Source organism: Empidonax traillii, unplaced genomic scaffold (assembly GCF_003031625.1).
Source record: "Empidonax traillii isolate 1590-97213 ecotype Southwest subspecies unplaced genomic scaffold, ASM303162v1 scaffold35:size4298261, whole genome shotgun sequence".
Lineage (NCBI taxonomy): Eukaryota > Metazoa > Chordata > Aves > Passeriformes > Tyrannidae > Empidonax > Empidonax traillii.
In genome coordinates this window covers 3,076,811-3,091,632 of record NW_020955228.1, presented here as the reverse complement: position 1 = coordinate 3,091,632, position 14,822 = coordinate 3,076,811, and the positions used below count along the sequence as shown (strand labels likewise).

At 36.0% G+C, this 14,822-nt stretch overlaps 1 protein-coding gene across 13 annotated transcripts in view; it reads right to left on the bottom strand.

Annotated features, from left to right (window-relative positions):
* HDAC9 (histone deacetylase 9) overlaps nt 1-14,822 on the bottom strand; it is a 461,802-nt gene that overhangs the window by 84,228 nt on the left and 362,752 nt on the right. For all 13 annotated transcript variants that reach the window (XR_003570509.1, XM_027877926.1, XM_027877927.1 and 10 more), the window contains 2 exons: nt 11,549-11,668; nt 11,127-11,224 (listed from right to left, as the gene is read on the bottom strand). Coding sequence is in view for 12 of the 13 variants with exons in the window: in XM_027877926.1 (XP_027733727.1) it covers nt 11,127-11,224; nt 11,549-11,668 (218 nt within the window). In the remaining variant the exon portion in view is untranslated. The remainder of the gene's footprint in view (nt 1-11,126; nt 11,225-11,548; nt 11,669-14,822) is intronic.

Genomic DNA, 14,822 nt, shown 5'->3' with positions numbered 1-14,822 from the left:
AGGTGCTACTTGAAATGCTGGGTGGAGGCCAGGGGCTACCAAGCACAGAAGAGAGGGAAAGATGAATTTTCAAGAAAAAGACCATCAGGATAAATAAAAGTGAATGACGCGCAGGCTAAGAAAAATGAGAGTAAAATATAGACTATGAGCTTTGGGCTAGGAGGGGTTTATGCTAAGACTGGTTTCAGAGGAAGGCTGAGATGTTCTTTTGGAGAAGGTCTAGAACTGAACCATAGAACAAAAAGCAATCTATACGCTCAAAGATAATAGATAAAGAAGAGAAGAGAAAAGCTTGTGTCTCAGGTAGATCAAATGATAAAAAGAATAAGGGCCTGGTGACAAGCAAAAGAGTTTGAGAAGAACAGATGAGGAGCAACTTTGCGATCAGAGGCATACAAACAGAGGTGTGGGAAGAAAGGGGGAGTTACGGATGCTGTGAAGAACCTCATGAATGGTCAAATTATGACTTCAAGAGAGAAACGCGAAGCTGGGAGGGAGAGTATTTGGAGTCTTGGAACACTATTTATACTGTTTGGTACTACTGGAAAAATATTTCCAATATTTGAAAGTTCTCAGATTTGCTTTGCAAGGCCACAAAAGACAACATAAAAAATTCTTGGTTTGCTCAGTGATTTTTTACATAGTGGCCAATGACCGAACTTAACACAGTGCAAATCAAAACGAACTGAAAAACACTCATTCAGGGCATGTTTTTACTTTCAGGGGCAGTTAATACTTAGCAGCGGCACATCTGATGGTACAGAGTGAAAATGAAATCACTGCTTCCTTGTTTATTTGGAAATTACTCTTGAAGCTATTACAAACTCAGCATTTCTTTTGCTGTCTTTGCAGTTTGTAATAAAAATTACATTGAAAATTATGGGAAACTTTTTGAAATACCTTTTCTTTGTAGAACAAAATGAGGTAAATGAGCAGATAATAAACTGTCATTTTCAGATCCAAAGGGGATATGTTTCCATAGAGTTCATCACACAGAAAGTGAGGCAGATGTTAATGAAGCATGAGGAATGAGAAGTCCCTGTGGCACAGGAATTGAAGCACTTGCTGAGGTTTAACAATACATTCTTAATCTGCAAACATCTTGGCTGGACAAGTAGGAGGGTTGGAATGGACAGGGTGGTAGTTAGCCCCCACTCTTCCATTAGCCTAATAATTAAGGAGTAGACTGGTAACTTTTTCAAGAAATGTACTCTTTTACTAAAACATAATATTTTTGTATATGTACATATCTTTGATAATTTTCAGAGGAAGACTTCTTTTAAGGATGTGAAAAAAAAAAAAATCAAAACATTCCAAATAATCTGATTGCAAAGGCATTAACTTCAGATATGATGAGGTCAGGTTCAAGTCCCTGATTTGTAAGAATGGGGGAAAAGAAACGGTCTTCAATCTTTCACAGTATCACAGAATCATCAAATCTAGAAGAGACCTTAAAGATCAGGTAGTTCAGCCATCAACCCAGCACTATCATAATCACCCCTATACCAAGTGCCATATCCAGACACCTCTTGAACACTTCCAGAGATGGTGACTCCACCACACCCCAGGCAATTTATTCCAAACCACTCATTAAGTGATCTTTTTTTTCATAATATCTAATCTGAACCTCCCCTGGTGCAACTTAAAGCCAAGTCCCATTCCAAAGAGTTAGGGTTTTTCACTTAAGATTTTCTAGCTTCCTAGAGTGATGTCCTCACCATGAGGTTAGAGATGAACAATGTCACAAAAGGGTTTGAAACACAAACTTAGCTGTTTTCTTGGAAACTTTCAAATAGTTTTGGTTTTGTTCCAGTATAGAAGAAAATCAGAAGTCATAACCACAGACAGTTGCTGCTTACTGGAAGTGTTGTCTTTAGTCGTCTCTGCTTTAGTAATGTACTCCCCGCACAGGAGGGACAAAGCACCAGACTCCACTCAGTTTACTGACACGGAGAAAAAGAACCAAATAAGCTGCATCTTTTCCTTCAGCCCTCCGCCGTTTATCTTCTGAGCATGTACACTCCTATGGCACAGGAGAAACGCATCCCGGGCATAGCTATTCACCCTGGTTTAAACTGTGCTGTAATTTGTTTGGTTTCATTTTCATTTTTTAAATATAAATTCATAATTTTGGTAACTTTATTTTAACAGCTGATATACATATCAGAAAAAAGCTTGTGGTAGGTAAACATATAAATCAGCTAATGAGATACTTCCAAAGCTTACTTTGTTTCAAGGCATAACAACTCTTGAAACTGCTTGTTTTGAAGTCTTAAAGATTTGAGGGCTTAATTAGGTTAAACGTGGTCACAGTATCCAAGATAAGATCCTGCCACATGTACTTGGTGAAGAGTCTCTGAATTCGCAAACTCTTTCAACAGTAATTTCTGCAAGAAGCTATTATTTTGTGTAAGTAACAACTCTGTATCTTGACTATGAATTATGTTGGTGTGCACGACTGAGACCTGCATAAGCTAATGACCCAAATGATCAATTTACTTCTAAATCCTGACCCTAGTTTATGTGATCACAAGACAAAGATCCCAGTTTGCCTGAAAAAAAATATACACAATGGCACATCACTCTACAACTGAGCATTTTTCTTATACTGCCTGTAAGAAACAAATAATATCTCAGAGTCTGAAGTCTGACGGATTCCCTCACTGGGTAACAACTTGTTGTTCAAGAAGCTAGACTGATTTAATGGGATTTCTGGTGGCCCAAGCAGTATTATAATACCACATAATCATGAGTCATAGACCTCCATGAACTTATTCATTAGATATCTATTTTTGAGACATTTCTGTTTTCATACTTTGAAACATCTCTCTGGAAGACCAAAAGCTGACTTTAAGAAGTAATTTAATACTTGGTTGGGGCTCTAACAATATCTAGTAACAAGAACCCTCATAAGATCTTGCAGCCCTGTGCTATTCTATTCAGTATAATTCAAGATTTCAAAAGTCTGGCTCTTGCCTGATTTTCTATTTTTCTTCAGAATTAATGGAGCTTTACTTGCTAGAATATTTTTTCTATGAAAAATACTTATTCCTTTCATGCAATTACTTTATGGGCGAAGTATTGCACAGGTACACAAAATCATTACCATAAAAAAATATCTCCAAGGAATTATTTGTGCAAAAGCATGAGAATATCTTTAAGCACAGGCATGCCTTGGAGGTAAACACACAAACTAACACTGAGACACAGGTGTGTGAGTACACACAGGACCTTACAATACTTCTTTGCAGTCCTGCTTATGTTTGAAAGAATCAAAATAAAAACTTGCATTTCTTTTTCTTCTCTAAGATTGAAAAGAATAATAGTGGAGGTCTCATTAGCTAAGCTGGCTAAAGAAACCTTGAATAAGAACTGTGTAGTTGAAAGGCCTGTTTCTGCTGTTCTTGAAACAACACTTCTGTCTGATTCTGGATAATGGGCTTTTAATAAAAATATCCACCAAAGGAAAACAATTAAACAATACATAAAGCACCAGGGTGCAATCTAGTGGTTCTGTTACAGTCTGGAGCTGTTCCAGCAGAGAACATGTGGATATTTTTTACAGGCTACAGTCTAGTTCTCAAAAGTTATAATAAAGCAACAAAATTTAAATTGGGGCTGGACATCTACACAAACACTCAGTGTTGCCGTAGGACTTTTAATTCAGACCTGAAATTCATCTCCATTTAAATGCCACAGAAATTTTGAATTTTAGGATAAAAATATCTTGTGCACTCTTGCTGCATTTAATTTCTTCCAGGATGTTTTTGGTGGTATTTCTCACCTTTCCATCAACATACTTGACAATATGGTAATTCTTTATCCATACACCTTTATTCTTTCATCTTTCTGGGTTAACAAAAATTGGAAAATTGTTATATTGGAAAAGAGTTCAGGTATTTTTCAGTACTTTGAAACTACAGACCATGTATGACTTGGGGTTTTAATCAAATAGTTTTTAACCTGAACCACATAAACCTGACACATGCCATATTTTATTATCCTTTCTTCTCCACCCCCTAGTCTGCAATGTCAATAAAAGAAACTGCTTCTGTAGAAAAGTAAGCCAACACTAATTAATTTCTGTAATGAAAGGTTTCACTTCTGAGTTCCAGTGAATGAAAGGAGCGTCATACATAGTTTTAAAAATCCTAGTACAGAAAAGGTGAAAATTTAGGGTACTTTAGTCAGAAGTTAGATTTTCCAAATAAAAATAAAGTAGTAGGAAGAACAAGAGGTCACAGGTTATAAACACTGTTGCCAGTTTTAGTTTTATGGTGAACTTTGAAGTATAAAAAAATGTTGAAAAGCTGTTTATACCAGTGTTTCAAATGCTTTTAACTCTGCTTCTCCATTTTCTAAGGATTCTGTCCCCATCCCCATGATACTAATCACCTCAATGCTCAAAACATTTGTCAAGAAAATAAAAAAAGCATGAAAATTTACCATTATTACAAAACCTTCCCCATCACACCCAGAAAATATTTTAAAGTCACAAATCATCTGGACTATTGAATATTTATATAGGAAATTATACTCTAAGCAGATTTTTAAAATAATATTTAAAGCAAACTTCTGCCTTCTTCAAACTTCTTCAAAAGAAATTGCTCAGATACTCTTAAGTTATCTGTCTGTATCTGTTTGGTATACCTTTATTTGAATTCTCCTACAACATGTTCTATGGCAGAAGAGAAAAGAAAGACATTTATGGTTGAAATGTGCATCTTTTAAAGACACCTGGTAAAAGTCAGCAAGGTCAGAAAAGAAAAACTGACTGAAACTGTAACTTAAAATTCTGCAGGATGCTGTGGGTGACTGAAAGCAAACTACATCCACACAGAAACCATTGTTTATATTTCCTAGAGCTGCCATGACTGTGTTCTGCTCAGCAATAATTTTTCTTAACAAAAGCACCGCCCTTGACAATGCAGAAGGACTGTGGCTAACTAGCACTCTCAATAATGTCCACCTACATTTGCATAAATCATTATCTGCCTATCATACACAGGACTCAGGGATTCCGCCTTCCTCTTTACACAGTGAAATGCTGAACATATCAACGTCAACAAACAGACAAGAGAGACAACCATAGCCGGAATAATCTTTACCAGTTATTACAAAGCAATATATTGAGAAATAATTAGTTTCCATTAGTAAAGATAAACCTGGCATTTTGCTAGTCTAAGGCTATTGCAAATGGAATTCACTGATAACACAACAGATTAAAGTTCTAAAGATGTTAGCACAGTCTACTTCTAGTTCTTTTATTGACTCATGAGGCTGGGCAGCTCACTTGGCTTTTTCCCCCCCTCCCATACTTCTGTCTTTTCATCTCTCTGAAGAGATACCAAACATTATCAAACATTTGAATCAGAAGCTGAGTCTTGCCATATTTTTTAGATGCAATCTAGCACAATATAACCTCAGCAGCAGACTCTAGATATTATAGTCATAAAAAATTAACAGCATTAAGTTATAGGTATTTAGAATCATTGTTTAAAAGAACTTTATTCTCAAAAGCTATTCTCGGTGGAATTCATTAAACATCACAATATACCACTGTACTGTGACTCACTTTAAATAGGTATAGTTAGGAAAAAATGCTGATTTTTGTCTGCTACATTATTTTGCTATGTTTATCAGAAACCAAGGTTTCTACTCAGTTAAGAGTTATTATGATATTGCAGAGCAGTGATGTCAAAGATAGCCAGAATAAAATTCAAAATAATATAAATCGATGGTTCGCCCTCATGTGGTGTATTTAGCTCATTTCCAGAAAATAGCCAAGCCTCAGAGATGAGCAATTAAAATTATCTGGCAACTGAATACATTTCTAAATGAAAACAGATTGAAAAAGACCAGAAATACTGTATTTCAAGAGAAGAAAAATAGGAAAGGACCTGACAGAGATCATACAAGGTATTTAAAATAATAAATGTGAATAGGCAAGAATGTGAGTTTCATCTACACATAAACAAACTGAACATACATCTACATCATCTACACATAAACAAATGGACATTTAATGAAAGTGGAAGAGTAGTGATTTGAGCTAAATAAAGAATTTTTGTTTCTCAGACACACATACTTAAGACCATGAAATTCAATACCAATAGGATACATGAAACTTCTTCAAGTTATCTCCAATTCCTCAGTGAGCAAAAAGTTATAAAAGTAGAATTTATAAGAAAATTAAATTAATATATAAAAATATACGCTAGCTGTGCAAACTTAAATGAACAAGCATAAGAAAAATATAGCAATATAGTGTTCTTCTTAGGGCTTATATGTTAAAGTGTAGCTTAAATAGTAAAGAAAAATTAGTATCTATGCTGAAACAGAGTTAACAAAGACAATGTATTTGACAACAATAAAATTACACTTACAAAGTTTTTAATTTGAAATGTCAAAATTAAATGTCACCAGATTCAGAAATACAAAACTAAGGAAAAAAGAAGGGTTGGTATACATCATCACAGTCTTTTAAATAATCTTAACTATGCCCTATATGGCCACAAGATGACAATGAATATTTTTGTTAATATTTTTGAGATATTAGAATACAAACAGTTTTAAACGTATTTATTTTCTTTCAGAACAAACACTGAGAACTGCAAGACAGGGCAAAGATTTTCTGCATACCTTAATTTTCTTTCATTTTTACATTTTAACACGTGGTTCAGAGTATGATTTTAATTTTGAACTTTCTTTGTTTAAAATTATATTTGCAGGTAATTACAAATGTTGTGCTATATATTAAATTAACTTGTGCATATAATTCATCTTTAACTCTGCCTTAATGGCACCTATTTCTTTTGAATTTGCTCACCTTCTTAAATTAAAATCCAACATGTGACTGCTAAAAGATAATACTATCATACACTGTTTCTCATCATTCTAAGAATCACACACACATATATTTTTCATTTTAAGCAAAGCTTTTATGGCCACGTTCATTGATATGCTGTGGATGTTTTATGCTACTCTGGAGTAGTGTAAGGCAGCCAGAGCACACTGGCCGGTTAACCCAAATTTACAACCCCTCTGTTGAATAAAAGCAGTGCAAAGTGGTTGGAAGGCACACCCCAGTTCCTTCTCTCTCCCTCACTCTTCTCAACACTCACATTTGTTTCCACTGCCTCCTGCATCTTCTGTATTCTACTCTATGGAAACACATCTCTCCTGCCCTCTGTAAACTCCAAGTACGCACATAGACACATGTGCATATACAAACAGACCTGAGCCTCTGTCTGCTGCCTGTTTTACTGAGCACATCTGGTATAACGTGGAGCTCATGAAAATAATTATTTGAACATTACTAGTCACCCATTGCTCTTACTTTTTTCTATAACTGTTGGCAGAAGAGAGCGGATTACATCCTCATAAACTCGAGAGTAAAATCATCCTCTTAGAAAATAGCCACCATCTCCTATTGCTTTCAAAGAGATTAAAGCAAATTTAATCTGAATAGGTGGAAGTAAATTATGAAACAAACTCTCTAGAGGGATACTCCAGGCCTTGAAAGTAATGTAAAAGAGCTGTGCATTTTTGTTATCTTAGAAGAAGAGACGCCTGCCCTTTAGAAAAAATGTCATTATTTCAAGGATTTCTGTAGCTATACCAACTGCATAATTATGGTAAACATCAAACAACACTTTTCTGGTAGAATTAAATGGTACAGTGATTTGATTACTGCACTTACTTTCTGTTATGCAAAAACTTCTCTCTCCTATATTTTGTACTACCTCCTCGTAGTTAACATGAGCAAACTCGTCTTCTTAGTAGAAATCAAAGAGAAATTAAAACATATTCTTCTATTAATGAATGAGCAGTCTTCATCTTCAAACTGGCTACAGCCATTTAAATTTGAGTTTGCAATAGAGTTAGTTCAAAAATACAATAAACTCTTCATGTTCCACTGAAATCAAAATGGCAGACACAAACCAGCACCATTATTTTTGCTCTTCCCCACTAAAATCCCAGCGCAGCCACTCACTCAGCATTCCCTTCAAAGTGATTACTCTGTGTTATGCCTTCAAATTTTCTCATTTTTTTACACTGAAAGTTGGGGTTTCCTGAAGAAATAGAAATACTTTCTCAAACAGTTTGGAGGAAGAGTGATGCTGAATATTATTCAGTTCTAAAAGGATTTACTGAAAATAGGTTCATCTAGTGATTTATGCGGTGGAAAATAACTAATATTCCACTACCTGCATGTATATATATGTAGGTGTGTAAATGCTTACACTCTTCTACAAATATATTCTGGCCTAAGAAGAATATAGCTGATATCAAACACATTGTCATATATAATACCTGATTACGAGCTGAACTCTAGAGACAGAAAAAAGTCTCTTTTTCTGTGGACATTACTATTCAGAAGGATCTCTGCTGTGAAATTTGACAGTCAATCAAGCAGTAACAAGTTACCTACTGTCAAGGCTGGTGACACTTCAAATACGTGCTGGGTGCAATTCTGGGATGAAATTAGGGCTCTGCTGGTGAGAAAGTGAAAGCTATGTGCACCCCCCAGGGAGTTTTAGATTATTTTAATGCAAATTTCTGAATTCTTAAGAACTCAAAGGATTAGGCTCTGGAGGCTGCCAATAAGCAGGAAGCTTCTCTCCAAACAGGCTCCACCTATCTGCAAACTTACACCTTGGTTACAAAGGAGAGGACCTTCACCAACACCCACTCCTGCCTCATCAGGGACTAAATACTGAGTAACCTCTCTGGCTGCTGGAGAGAAAGGTATGAAGTCCCTTATTTTTCTTTTAAAATTGAAGATATTCAACCTTTTCTCCACCCCTTAGTTCAGATATTGTATATAAAACAAACTAATTTAATAAAAAACCCAACATTTTCCTTTCTACGAAACTCACATATTTTCTTAAAAACTGATTGCAAGTCAAATTTCCAGAACAACAGCTGACTTGCTGGGATATTTTACCAACTCTTCTATTCATTTTCTCCAATACTGTACCTTCCTTTCTTTCTGTGGCTAAAGGATAAACTGTGGATCTCTTTTGCCTGACTACTGTCTCACAATCCTGTTCTGATCAAACTGAGAACTCAGGCTACATCATGCGTGACACTCTGGATAAAAGCAGGGCTAGATTCTGATCTATGGATAAAGTGTCTCTTTACTAGGAGTTGAAAATTTACCTACCATTCAGACTAGATCCATAGAAAAGAGCTACTGGTCTATCCTGTGTAATTCACAAATTTTTGTATTCACCCTTTAAAGTTCCATGCTGTTTGCTTCATTGATCCCCACTCAAAACCATCATACCAGTCACACTAATCCATATCAAGAAGCCTTACAGAGGGGCACAAAGACTGTTAGCAGGCCAAAAGGGGCTGGGAGGTAGGGAAACATTTCCTGTTGCTGATACTTGCTTGGAGAAGAGGAAAACAGCAGTATCTATTGTAATTGCTCAAGTATATTATTCTTCTTAAAAAAAAAAAAAAAAGGCAATTACCTATTTAACACAAGGTGTAATTTTCATAGTAATTACAAAGTTAAATGGATGCATTTAAAATAGCAGCATTACATTTTTCACCATCAGCAATTTTTCAAAGGGAAATCCTAAGCTTTATTTTGAATGCATGTGACTCAAAAATATAATAATTATAATGAAGTGTATGTCTGTACATGGTTAGTCAGTATGAAGTAGCTTACATGAGTTTTATTTTCCTGAATAGTGCTGCTTTGCTTAGGCACAGAGATTGAAGTTCCATCTAACTCTGGAGTAATAGGCACAGCAGCAATATTAGCTGCTCCAAACTATTTACTGGTGTGCCTTAAAATAGAATTGTGAACTTTGTATTAGCAAATGTACTATTAAGCCCATGTATTTGTCATCAGCATAGCAGTGGTACCAATTATGGTTACAGTTCAAGTTGTGTGAGTCTTCTGTTGAATAAGCTGCAACCACCATTCTCTACATCAGTAGATGGCCACATTACCTATATCATTAGTGGAACAGTTTGGATCCAAATCAAGAATGTTAGGGGGGAAATACCAAATATATTAATATCAGACACTAATAACAGTTATTTGTGTTCATCCATTTCCTTAACCTACATGAAAATCTCATCAAAGTATAAAATGTATCCTGGAAAGAGCTTGAGGCAATACTGAAGTGTAGGAAATTTGGAGCCCATCACATACTATTTGTGTAGACTCTTTTTTAAATACAGGCAAATGGAAATACAATTAGAACCTTTTCCACAGTAACAGTGGGATATTGTGATAAATGCACTACTTCAAACTATATATCTTAAAAGAGAGTGGATATACATGTTGGTTGTCTCATTGCCTTTCTTGCATATTATTTTCTACTAAATGAAACCTCCTTTCAAATATGTAGCATTTGCCCAGTCTTGAAAGGTGAGTGCTCACTAAATCCTTCCACTGGACTGCATTACAATGAAAGGAAATGGGGTATGTAAGATAGAACTATTGAAACTCTTAAAAGACTGTGTTTTAAACTGGTTTTCTTTTCTCTGGTCCCATGAAAATAAGACTAAATATGATGCATCACCTATGAATGAATAAAATTTCATTTAGAATGAGCTATTGAAAGAGAAATAGAGTATGCAACATTTCCTATTGTTCTTACTGTGATATTTCACAATTTTAAGTAAATAACAATTTACCACAATTCATAGAAAAACCTAATGCTCAAATCTGTGAGCATCATGATGAGTATTTTAGGTGAGGAACTGGATTTCAGCCATGCTTCACATTGCTTTCTATTCGCTCTACTGGCATGTAACTGCAATTAACGTGATCGTGAACAGAAATTTTCTTCTGCCTAGTGTAAATACTTGTATTCAAGTATTATAGATAGAGAAGTGAGCAAGCTCAAAGTCATTTTTACTGGCATGCTATAATAATGAAAAAAACAGTGACCAATTAGTAATTACAAATTATTTTGTTGATTCAGTGGGGATGATCACAAAAATTAAATTATCCTTTTTTATTATTTACTAAACTCTCATATCCTGGGATACCAGAATTAAGTTGGTTTCATCATAGGTCATTCTCCTTACTTTCAATATTACATTAGCTCTTATTCATATGCTTGTGCTCTACAACCAAAACTTTCAAAGGTACCAACCTGAATGCTGTGAGATACTCAACATCACCCATAGGGGGGTCCAAGCCACCTGTCCAAGCAATATTTATGTTATACCCTTCACCAGGGCCACTTCCAACCTGAAAAATAGGAATAAAATGCAAAAAGGAATGAAAAAAGAGGAAAAAAGAAGGAGGAAAAGAGAGAGGGAAAGGGAAAAAAATTCTCAAATGTGCTTTAGAAACAAACATCAAACAACATGTCAGATCCGCCTAGCCTTGTTTGACAAGGACTGCTCTGGGTTATGCACTTGTTCTCTACTGGTCCCCTGCTCCCAGTGGACAATTTGGTAATCTGGTGTAATTTAAAGAACCAGAGAAGGACAAGAAAATTAGGGGTAATCATGCAAAGCAATTACCTGAAAGATACAAATAAAAATGGGGCTCTAAAGAAATAAACCTAACCTCATTTGGGGCTCCACTGCCAGGGAAGAAGTTGCCTTCATCATAGCGATGGAGGGAAACATACAGGATGCTGGGGTCAGCATAAAAAGCCTGCTGTGTACCGTTGCCATGGTGAACATCCTAAAGGAGAAAGAAAACAGATGACAAATGTAATAATGTCCAACTCAGTGTAGAGAGCTCAGTTCTGCTTTCTTTTACACCCCCCTCCTCTCTCAGTTTCTCTCCCTCTCCCTTGCCCTCCTTTTGTCTTTTCCTTTCCCCCTCCCTTCACCACCCCATACTTCCTGAACTTTCAGGCAAATTACTCTTTAATGCACTCATTTTTTAAACTGGCTTCTAAAAATCAGGAAACCATAGCGAGCGTGCCCTGGAGACTCCAGATGAGCAGTCATTGAGAAATCCCAGTCCTTTTGTACAATTAGATATTTATACACCGGCTCTTTGTACTCCTTGCCTCAGTGATGGAATCTAGCATCCTGTTTTATGGAGGAATTTTATGACTTATTAACTGCCAACAGTTCATAACCCCTCAGGCTTAATTAACTAGCCTCATTGGCCTCTGAAGAAAGACTAATGTTTAAACTACAAACTAGTATTTTGCAGAAGGATCTATGGTTTACAGAGCTTTTTCACAATTCTTGACAGAACACTAAACATAAGAGTATTCATTGATTTGCCAAGTTCCACTATTGAGGTCAAAGGCTCTGCGACCAGCTGAGTAAATTGGCTTTCTTGAAACATTCAGTTCAGTTCAGTCCCTCAGCAGTTAGATCCACATCAAAAGAGATGCCAGATGCAGAAAGGACTTCATACTTCATTTTTGCAAAATCATGACGGCAACAGTTGAAGACATAGGAATATGATCTCATTAGCTATTAAATCATCTGGCAGATAGGATGGTGCCTTCCACAATCAAGGAGTGACCTTGGCTAGTCTCCATATTTCAAACATTATATAACGACAGCGAAAAAATTCTGTCATTACATAAAATACTGAAAAAGAAATGCTGACAGTATATGTATGTAACAAAGGCTGATGATACAGGCTTTTCCATTTTTTTCAGTTGTGCTTTTTACTGCTGTACTATGTGGTTAGGCACATAAGAATTTTACAGGTGAAAATCGAGAATCCACTTGCCTTTCAGTAAAAGAAAAGCAAAAAAAAAAGTTTCTTCACTGGCATTTCTAAGAACTTGAACAGTTATAGATATTACTAATTCTCCTCCTTTAAGCTATCCCTTTGACATTTCTGATTTAGAGAATAAAGAAGGAGGACAGACAAAGTACTCTGAATGGCAACACCCAGTCATCTAGTCTGTATTTACTTTACAAATGTTATGAGGTCTAAATCAAATTTAGTATCAGAGAAAGGTAGCCACATTTTCCTCAGAATGCCTAGACCCCAGGAAGGTTCAGGGTGTACCTCAAGGTATACATTGCCAACAACACAGCAAACACTGACCATTGCTTGTCCTCCTTGCAGATGATGTAGCCCATGACTTTCACCCACATTGTTCAGTACTCTCTGCAGTGATTGAGTCTTATTGTACTGCATTGTGCTTGACTTGGACCCCCTCTGGGACCTCTGTAGGGTAATATTATAAGGGTTTCTTTTCTCAGTTGAAAGTACTTGAAACAACATGAGGATGGAGTTACAGCCCAACTGTGACTTAATGCCAAGGTTAAATGTAACACATTAGAGGTGCAAAGGAGTACACACTGTTGTGAGGGTGTAGGAGATTTGAAGGCAGTCATCATAGAGTTAGAGGGTTCTGACTGGCAAATGAAGTAAACTCTGGCATGCAGACTAACCTTCAAAATCCATTCAGTCTTCAGCTGTGACAGAAGTGGTTTACTCCAAAACAGACTCAAATCCTGCTAACATGCATACAAGTATGGATGATCTTGGAATGAGGATTGCAACCTGAGAAGCTATGCTGGTCACATAGATAGATCTGCAAGGGATCATGACTAAAAACACAATAGGACTTCATTTTGTGATTTTAGTCTTTCTTTTCCATGCATATTTGGGGCTTTAGATAACAGTTTCCAAATGGGAAGAAAAAAATACTTAAGTGGCAAAGAGAGATCTTTTTCTCCTATTTTTTTTTTTTAAATCCATATCTCAAAGCTATCTTTCTTGTCTAAACCCTAATTCCACTAAGGGTTACTCTGTTTTGAAGAGCAGTAACTTCTCTGGTTAGACAAAGGAATGTGTTCTTTAAGACTGCGGATGTTAGCATGTGGGGAATGAGTTCATATTCTGCCCTTAGTAGATCAAATGTATTCAGGGTATGTAAGTCAGTTCAAAAAGAGAGGTTTATCCAAGTGGTGGGATAAGGGAAAGAAAACTGTCAGAGATATCTTTTATTTTAGTATAGAAATAATCAAAGGAAAGATTGATAATTAAAAAGTTAAGAATTTATATATGAAAACACGTAGCAGCTATGAAGACAACACTTTATTTGTAACTAGAGTATACTTCAGTGTGTGGGATTGGATATTACTTTTTAATATTTATATTGTAGTAACATGTATAGCTGCCAACTTGCATGGGGTCCCACTGTGCTAGTCACTATCAAAATATAGTCTTAAAGGTTAATTTCAAGTCTAACATCTGTAATTCCATTCTTTCCTTCAGATGCCCCGAGTTCTCTGTTGGTGGGAATAAAGACATCACTATTAACTTGTTCATTCATTCAGTTTGGCCTGTGATTTATCCATAGTTTGCATGCATAAGAAATCTTCCATATGAATTTTTGTACATCATTACTCTGACCATTGAGCAGACTGGGGACTGGACTGCAACTGCTCCAGGAATGAAGCAATCAGTGTCAGCCATATATTTCTTCCTTTTCATCAGCTGAGTTATTCTAGCCAATGGGACAGAGTTAGAGAGAGGCTGAGCATTCCCTATCTACTTTCCTGGGCAAGGACAGGCAGCTTCACAGGTAATCATTTGTGCAGGTAATGATTTGCACATCTAACCTTGCTTTGAAAAGCTAAAGCTGAATTTCTAAGTCCTTATTGCCTAAGTATGTCAAAGGGAAATGTTTTCTTTTCCTGACAAGGCAAATTTAACACTAAGAGACAAAAAGACTTAAAAAAAATCCACAAAATGCAGACTTTTAATAGGATTTTCCTATTAAAAAGGAGAATAAACAGAGACTTCACTTTTGGTCAGCACTTACATCAGTGAACTGAAAGATTCAAGTCAACAAACAACATATAGTAGAAGTGAATTTTTCAAAAATACTTGTTTCCGGCAGATTATG